The following is an 8,878-nucleotide window of genomic DNA, read 5'->3' on the forward strand; positions in this document are numbered from 1 at the left end:
TTAAGTATATTAAGGCTGTTTACAATTTTCATTCCAAAACATATATTCAATTAAAATACATTATGCAATTTGTGTTCATCTACATTTGTTAATGTTTAATTAATGCCAACAGAAACATGTTCGCATAAATTCCTCTAAGTAATTTAAACATGAGGTTGTTTAAGAAGGCCATTTTTTATCCATTCATTTATTGAAATATTTGCATTACTTCTTATATATTAAAATTTACATATATTATGTACTTTTTTCAGTAGACAATCCAAGAATATTCTATATGTTAAAATGTATGGTATATGCAATAATTCCCCCCCCCGAAAAAAAAAAAAAAAAAAAAAAAAAAACTTATCCTCTATTTGTGATCTTATTATCTGATTGTGTCTTCTTCAAAATACACAAATAATCTGATGGAATGAAAATATTTTGGTCATTAAAACTTTTTAATCACTGCTCTTTACATCTACATTTCTTTTTTCACATAATCTGAAGTTTTCGAGTAGTCTGAAGGTTTTCAAACTGTGTTTCACAGAAATTTTAGATACCATGCAACTCCTCTAGGGCATCTGTAAGTCAAAATTTAAAACAATTTTTAATATCACTGGACATCAAAATGAAATACTTGAAATAATCTTTGAAATTCTCTTATTATTGTTAAAAAATATTAAGCAGATTTTTGTTTATGATTAAATTTATAATGAAATAATGAATTTCTTTTTACTTTCTGCATAAAATGCACAAATTTTATATTTCAATTCTTTAACATTTATTTTTCTGAGGATAGAAATTCTTCTATAGAAAAAATTACGATTTTAGAAGTTTTTCTGAATTTAAAGATTTGAAGACAACCCTGTTATAAGGGTTTACGATTATAATGTGAATGACCCAAATAATTGTAAATGGCCTATGGCCATACTTAATACACATATTATTTAAATTGACATGCTTTACCTGTAATGTACATTTGTGACTTATGTTATAATTTAAGTGCACCAGTTTACTCACACTTATATGTATTGTATGTATGTATTATATGCATCTCTAGACTCAGGTTAAAGCTAGCTCGTTTCCCCTTTCTCAGCTTTCCCAGATGACATTTTTGGGTCTTTACTGGAACTCGACGCACACTTTATTTCGGCTAGAATAACCACTTATTTCACTCTTCTTTTATTCAAAAATTATAACATACTAATTTGGGGAAAAAATTATATTTTATGTTAGTTACTCATGACAACATTCGAAACAACCTACATGTTCGACAAGGGGTAGGGGTCTAGGAAAGCCACAACTTTTTCAATGAACTGGATGAATAAATGCAGCCCTGCCTTTTGTTGTGTTTTATGCATTTATAAATTTCTACCTGACTGTTTATTCTTTAATTCTATATAACACAATTAATCGATGCTTGTTTCTTGTATGGAATTTTAACATTAATTCTACATAATAACATGAGTAATCTTTTTTTTTTAATTGTATTTTAGCATTATTAAAAAACACTTTGGCACTATGAACTGAGAATATCTGTCAATCTGTCTTCTGTGTTAATTTACAATAATATAAATGTGAATATCTGAATGGAGTTATATTGAAAGATCTACTGGATGCTATGATTCCATGATGGTCAATCCACCACATTGGAAATATTAAATCAAACAATAAGTACAGGAAAAGATTCAGCAAGACAACATATCCTCTTTTGAATGAATACATTTAACTGTAGTTATTCCATATGATGTATTATACAACACCCCAAAATCATGGAAAATAACTTTCTAAACCGAGTTTACAGTGTAAAAAAAGTAGTGGAAAAATGTTGTAGTCATGTAACTGGGCTATCTAACATAAAAATTACAGCATATTACAACAGTGTTCTTACCTTTACTGCATATTACAACCAAATAACTACAATTAGATATGAGAAAGAACAGGCAGTGTCAGTACAACCAAGAGTAAAACTTTTACAGAGTTGCTAATTTGAAAACAAGTGAACCTGTAAAACTAACCCTGCATACTGGTTTGCTTTAGATGCATTTGGTAACCAATATGCCGTAAGTCTTTACCAGATTCAGTTTTGAGTGCATTAAATACTATATTGCTCATATGTCTTGATCGTGACAATCAATGCAGCTGCAGCATTATTGAATAGAAATAAATTATATGACTCTCAAATAAGTGTTTGTAAAGTTGTTCAGGAAATAAATATTACTAAATAATAACATGTATTATGTTTATTGAATTGTACAAAACTTATATGTTATACTTTGAATTATCGTCAATTTTAATTGTCTGAAATCTGGTATTTGATAGTATATAGTTGTAGCAGTTTTTTCACTATAAATTCTGAAGAATCCGAAAATAAATGCACATACTAAAGTATTTCAAGTATGATAATATTCAGTATTTAAGATTATCCTAAAAGTATGAAATTTATTATTTTATTTGAAAATAAGTATTAGTGTATCCATGGCATGCAGGTCCCCGAGATTACTCTATTATCCACTCATAGGTGGGGGTGTCACCTTTGCCAAAGGCTCTTTGTAGCCTGCTTTAGGTTTTATACTAATTTTAATTACTGGCCATCTACTGAAATGGTTTCTTTATGTATATCCACCTTTATTCCAACTCTGGTATTTTTATGGCGATGGAGGTTTAGTTGACCATACTTCTTGACAATTCTTTTACTTTTTTTTAGTTTAATTTTTTTTTCAATTTGAAGCGGTAGACCAGTATTTTCATCTCGCATAACTGTTTTTGAAGCAGACTCGAAAATCTCCTTCAAAGAGTTGGCTACATTGTGTAAATTTTCGCTATCTAAATTCCAAAGGAGTGACCGAATTGATCTGTAATTTGCATCGCACTCATTGATCAAATTTCTTTTTTTACTCAACGTTGCTTTTTCAGATATGGTGGGTAAATTATCTGATGTTCCACCTGAAGGAGTTTCAGTTGATGAATATTTTCGTTTTCTGGTGCCTGAAATACTTCTTGAGACTAAATCTTCATCAACTTTGAAAATAGGTGTTGAAAATAGCCATTCTGCAGTACATTCCAAACTCCAGGCTGGAAACTTCATGCCAGCAAACACAATATGCTTGCACAGCAGTCGGTTTCTTCTGAAATCTAAGCATGTGCATTGACACAGTTGTTTCTGTTCATCAAACGTGACAGAATAAACTGCATCATGCTTAGTTTCAGAAGAAACTTTAAAGAAGCCATGTGGAATTTTTTTTATACTACCCACATAAACTTCAGCAGCTCTTAATTTTGTTTTTATGTGATTAATTAACCATTTTGGCTTATTGATTAAATAATTTGGTACATGTTCATTGTATAATCTGGCCTGCAAAAGCATACTCAGATTTTTTTCTGACGTAAATTCTATATCTTTCTGGCAGAAATTTTTCAACCAAGATCTTAATTATTTCAAACAGCATACAGTTTTTATATCCCTGAAGATATCTATATTTTAGTTCCTCATTTAAGCGTTCAACACCATTGTTCGAGTTTATGAATAAGTCATTTGGTTTGTAAGCCAAAGCCCATCTCTCAATTTCCTTGAACCATGTTAATTCAAAATAATCTTTCACAGCTTCATATTGGTTCCATGATTTTAATACCTCTATTGCTGCAACCATTTCATCTTGAGTTGGAGCATTTGATATGGCAGCACGTAATTTACACAAAAGCTCTTCTTTGGGAACCACTGCATTCTTTTTCTTAGAAGCCCATCTTGACCATGCCTGCTCTCGATGGAAACTACATATAAAAACCTTAATTCCTGTAAAGACATTTTCCAAACTTGTAATTTCTTCCATTGCAAAATCAACCATCCCATATTTTGGTCTAACGAGAGGCGACCAATTTTTAATAATTATAAGAGCTTCTTCTAATGCTTTGGCTGTTTCATTTTGTGTAATTATTATGCTCACTATTTGATAGTTCACATTTGTTTTGACAACTAAAAAATAAAGTGGGAGAGCATACTTACAGGTTCGATAGGTCGCGTCGAGAAGAACAAGATTAGAATCATATAAGACATATAAATTTTCATTTCTTCACTTTGATATACAAATAGCAGATTTAGTTTTGAATCTGTAAAGTCATTTGGCTCAGTACCATCATATGTATTTTCAGTACATGGTCTAAAAAAAACAGAACACTTGGAAGTATCCCAGCTATTTATTAACATTTCTGTATTTTCCTGGTCAATTTTACTAGTTCTAATATCGGATTTTGCTTGGCTTATTATTTTCCTTATTGCCTCCATTTCTGGATAAAATCGTCTGCGCGTTTTATCAGTTTCTCCCAATTCAGTTGAAACGTATACTTCTAATAGCTCTGCAATTACAGTGGCATTGCATTTTCCATTCTTAACTTTAGAAGCTATGAAATGCCGCACTCTAGCATCTATAGGTTCTATTACTGCAGCCATGTTACCCATTAGATGATTTTGATGATCTTGGCTATTAGGTAAATTAAACATGAAAACTTCTTCACCAGCAATACTATCTTTATTGGCTAGTTTTTCCTTAATTTTCCGAGATATCATAATCTTTCTTTTTCGGGTTGGCACTACCTGTAATTTAAACATATTTATCACAGTAAAATTTAGAAATTCCAGCACAGTCATCTAAAACTAATTATTGATAAAGGTTCAATTTTAAAAACTTTCTGTTCATAGCAAATTATTCAAAAAAAAAAAAAAAAAAAAAAAAAAAAAAGAGAGAGAGGTGTCATTTCTTTCCTTAAAAAAAAGCTGTAAAAAGGATCTTCCATTTTTATAACAATAGATCAAATTGCTTCTTCAAAGAAACATAACCAATAAAACTTCACTTGAACAAACTGTAGCAAATTGGTTAGAATATAATTAGCATAAAAAGCCTTTATTTCTGGCCTGAAAACATCATTTTATTTGCATGTCAATTACTGAATTATTTATTTAGGAAAATATTACTGTTAAAAACCCTCTTTTGGCTAAAAAAAAAAAAAACTATTTAGAAAAATATGTTGAATAAAGAGACACAAAAAATCATTTCTCTTTTTTACATTGTGACTCTAAAAATACCTTTTGTTTTTATGTCAAAAAGTATTTATACTTTATCATAGAATACCTTCAATACATCTTGCTCATACGTGACAGAATTATATTTTTTCCTTAAAAAAAAATTCTCTAAAATTACTAAGACCATCTTAGAACAAAAAGTTAAATAAACTTCTACCTTGAACTGAGGCATCCTGTACATTCGGGTAACATTAATTACAGCTGGACAATTAACTTTTTTAGTTGTCTGGTTCTTGGAATATGCTTTACCAAAAGCATGATCAGTTTGACACTAAAAAAAAAAAAAAAAAAAAAAAAAAAAAAAAAAAAAACCATACATATATATATAATCCAAGAGGTGATATTTTTGTATAAATTTTTAAATATAACAATGTTATTTTACCTTTTCATTTTTTTCTTTAGCATAATTTTCCTTTTGACGTTTATTCAGATCTTTTCCTTGATGGCAAACATAGGTTTTTCGCCCAAAGTAGAAATAGGGAATATCATCTAACCAGTTTAATCGTAAATCTGGAGTTAGTTCAACTGGAAAGAAAATTTTGATTTAGATCACAATCTGATAAGCTTTGATTTTTAAAAGAAAGAAATTACAGATCTCTATAAACATATTATACATTTAACATTATACTTTGATTTTTAAAAGAAAGAAATTACAGATCTCTATAAACATATTATACATTTAACTGTCTCTATGTATACTACATACTGTAGACACTGCTTAATGTATTGCAGCTGATGTCGTGTATATTGCTATTGAATTTCTAAGTTCTGCTCTTTCATATATGGAAACATAAAACATGCATCATTTGCTGTAATTTTATTTGCTCAATTTGGTTAATATAATCAAAATATTATACAATAAATTTCTTAAACTGAAGAACGAAAATGATTTTAATCAAGCATTTAGAAAAAAGCGCAAAACAATAAAATAAAAAAAAACTTAATTTCATATGAATTTTCAATAGCTATTGATTTGGAAGGGCTTCAGCACAGTTCCCTCTTCTTCAAAAGGGAGGTAAAAATTCCTGAAAACATCTTTGCCAAAATACACTTGCGTTTTTGCCCAATTTCAGATTTTACATTGGCAAAATCTCTTTAAACAAGGATGCCCTCCAAGTATTAAGATTATAGGTATAGAATTGGTCCAATAAATTTCAGAAACATTATGGACTACTCAAATGAACTTTTGCAATGAAGACTGTAAACAGTTGATAAACAAACTTTTATTTTTCCTAATTAAAATGTTAAGAAAGTGGCTAGTTATATTTATAGTTAATTCAATTCCTATTTTAAAAGATACTTTTCTCATCATCTTATATTATCAAAAATGGGCAAATGTAATCACATTAAGCAGCACCTACTGCAAACATAGAGAGATATTAAAAGCATTAAACTATTATGTAAAAAAATTATGTCATTTTGTCTCATATTAAAATTATACATGCTAGGTAAAGTATAGAATGAGCTAGCTGCCTTACGCAAAAGGGATGCCTTTGAGAAGGTCTAATGGGAAACTGTCTTGTATTCACTTATATATAAGGAGAACAGGAAAATTCCCATGCAGCTAATCCATTCAACAGTATTTGTACCTTGATCAAACATCCAGTATTCAGCTATCTTATCTGCTAGTCCATTGGTGCTAAGAGTCAAAATAGACAGAAATGTGATTTTACACACAAGATAAGTAGCATTCATTGACTAAAGAAATATATATATCACATCACTAAAGAAATATGTATACATTTCAGAAAACTTTCCTGTTTTCTAAAATTCAATATCTTTATTATTATAACTTCCTGATATTTCAATGCATTATAATTTTATGGTGAACTATTACCTGAAAATAAAACAGAATATTTTTTGAATTGGTAGTGTTTATTATAAGGTTATTTTGAAACATGTTGTTAATGATAAAACTAAAGAATGGATTTTCTTTATAGACTATTAAATGATTATATTTCAAATCAACAGACTGCATTCATACACTAAAATAGGATGAAAAATATAGTAGTCATCGAGACAATTGTCGAGTTTCTCAAGAAACAACAATAAAAATTTTCAAATCTAACACGGTATATCTTGTTTAATGTTTAATATAGTACGGAATGTTTCGTAAAGCATCAGCTATTAAAAAAAAAAAAAAAAAAAAAAAAAAACCATGCAATACCTGACAATGAAACCAAATAAAAATCAAACATAACGCTATTACACGTTATGCAACAAAATTAATGAATATGAACGTCTATAAACCCTTTTTTCAACTTGGACCGAATCTCGCAACATCAACTAGATCTTACGCAATAAAATTAATACAAATTAGTGCTGATAAGTTCTTTGGAACAAAATGGCCAAATATCAACTAAACAACCAAAGAAAGCATTTACATTCTAGAGGATTTTTATTTACTCATTACATCTTCAAAAATTACTTACTCTCTTTATCGAATGACTTTCCATAGTAGTAAACATATTTTGTTACAGTTTCTACTTCGTGTCTGCGAAGTATTTCTTTAAATTCGCTCCAAGATTTCGCAAAATTCATTTTGCCTCTAAACACAAAGGTTCATACACGAGACGGACTTTTAAATTCGTAATCGATAAACCGGCCATTCCCCTATCGTTGACACAAGTCTTTCTATCGATGGGAAAAGGAGACTCTAGGCCATCCGAAAAAGCGGCGACCGTGGAGAATCATCATCCACAACCCTTTTAGTTCGGGCGCCACTGTAGAGTCTTTGGGATATTTTTTTGGAGGCCGGAGAGATAAAAAATTAACAACGCCTTCGCCGGGAATCGAACCACGGACCTCTGGAATACCGGGCCAGCGTGCAGAACCACTACACCACGAAGGACGCTTGGAAAGCGGGAGAAATACCTTATAAGTCTTCTTCAACTTTGAAAGAGTGATTGTTCCTCCTTGGTCGAAGGTGAGACGTAGGAGGGTGAAATCTGGTTTCTTTTAAGGTCAAGTTTCTCTACTAAAGCTATTGTTGTGCTGAGTTCACATTACGGGGTTGTTGCTTTCACTTTCTCGTGTTGAAGGCTGCAGGGGGGAGTTGCTAACACAATGATTTCTAACCACAGGGTTTTCCCTCTCTTGCATTGACAACTCCGTACTCATTTAATGTACTCCATGATTGTGCTCAGTGGAAATTGTCAACAATAGTAGAATGTGTTCGACCTCAGGTGAAATTGTTTATATTAATGGACTGAAAGAGGAAAAAAAAAAAAAAAAGAGAATGAATAGATAAATAAATGTTCAGAAATGTGGCCACACAGAGACTGCAACACTAGTGTGATGTAATGAACTGAAAAAAAAAAAAAAAAAAAAAAAAAAAAGAGAAATTCTTTTTCTCATAATATTGTCACATATTTTGTCACATATTTTGGTTGTGATTAACGCCTTATTTTTATTTTTATTTTTGTATGTGTTCTGAGTATTTCTAGGTTTAATTAATTAAGTGATTTAATTGATGTTTTTGATTAATTGTTTTTGACGATCTTCCTTGAGTATTTTAATTAGTAATTGCTTTGATTAATCTTGTTGTTTTATTTGCACATTTTGGACTTGAAATTTAATGTGTCAGTCACTGTACCAAGGAGTCGTGTGAAATATTGTTACATTATGTTATCCTTTAGCCTTATTGCACGGTATGAGTCATGGTATTTCAAGAAGTGTCTGTCTTCTAAATTTTGGTAAACCAAAATTTAATTCCTTAGGGGAAAGGAAATGTTGTGTAGAAAATTTGTCTGATAGCGTTATAAAAACTATGTGAATGATTTTCTGATTTATGGAAATTTTAATTTTATTTGATTCTGAATT

The 8,878-nt window shown here is 30.2% G+C and overlaps 1 protein-coding gene across 2 annotated transcripts; it reads right to left on the reverse strand.

Moving 5' to 3' along the window:
• Positions 1-418: 418 nt before the first annotated feature.
• Positions 419-7,727, reverse strand: LOC118201238 (uncharacterized). Of its 2 annotated transcripts, none has more exons than XR_015042972.1 (5): positions 7,489-7,727; positions 6,535-6,695; positions 5,439-5,581; positions 5,214-5,327; positions 419-560 (listed from the first exon to the last, which is right to left on the reverse strand). XR_015042972.1 is itself a non-coding variant. In XM_085823424.1 (5 exons), the coding sequence occupies exons 4-5, from the start codon at positions 5,235-5,237 to the stop codon at positions 3,953-3,955; spliced, it is 642 nt and encodes a 213-aa protein (XP_085679550.1). In that variant the 5' UTR covers positions 5,238-5,327; positions 5,439-5,581; positions 6,535-6,695; positions 7,489-7,727; the 3' UTR covers positions 3,669-3,952. The 2 variants fall into 2 exon arrangements, 1 of the variants encoding a protein (XP_085679550.1); XM_085823424.1 differs by lacking the exon at positions 419-560 and adding an exon at positions 3,669-4,570.
• Positions 7,728-8,878: the final 1,151 nt, after the last annotated feature.

Source organism: Stegodyphus dumicola, chromosome 9 (genome assembly GCF_044657685.1).
Source record: "Stegodyphus dumicola isolate Sdum_Otavi_A_Nest chromosome 9, ASM4465768v1".
NCBI classification, from domain to species: domain Eukaryota; kingdom Metazoa; phylum Arthropoda; class Arachnida; order Araneae; family Eresidae; genus Stegodyphus; species Stegodyphus dumicola.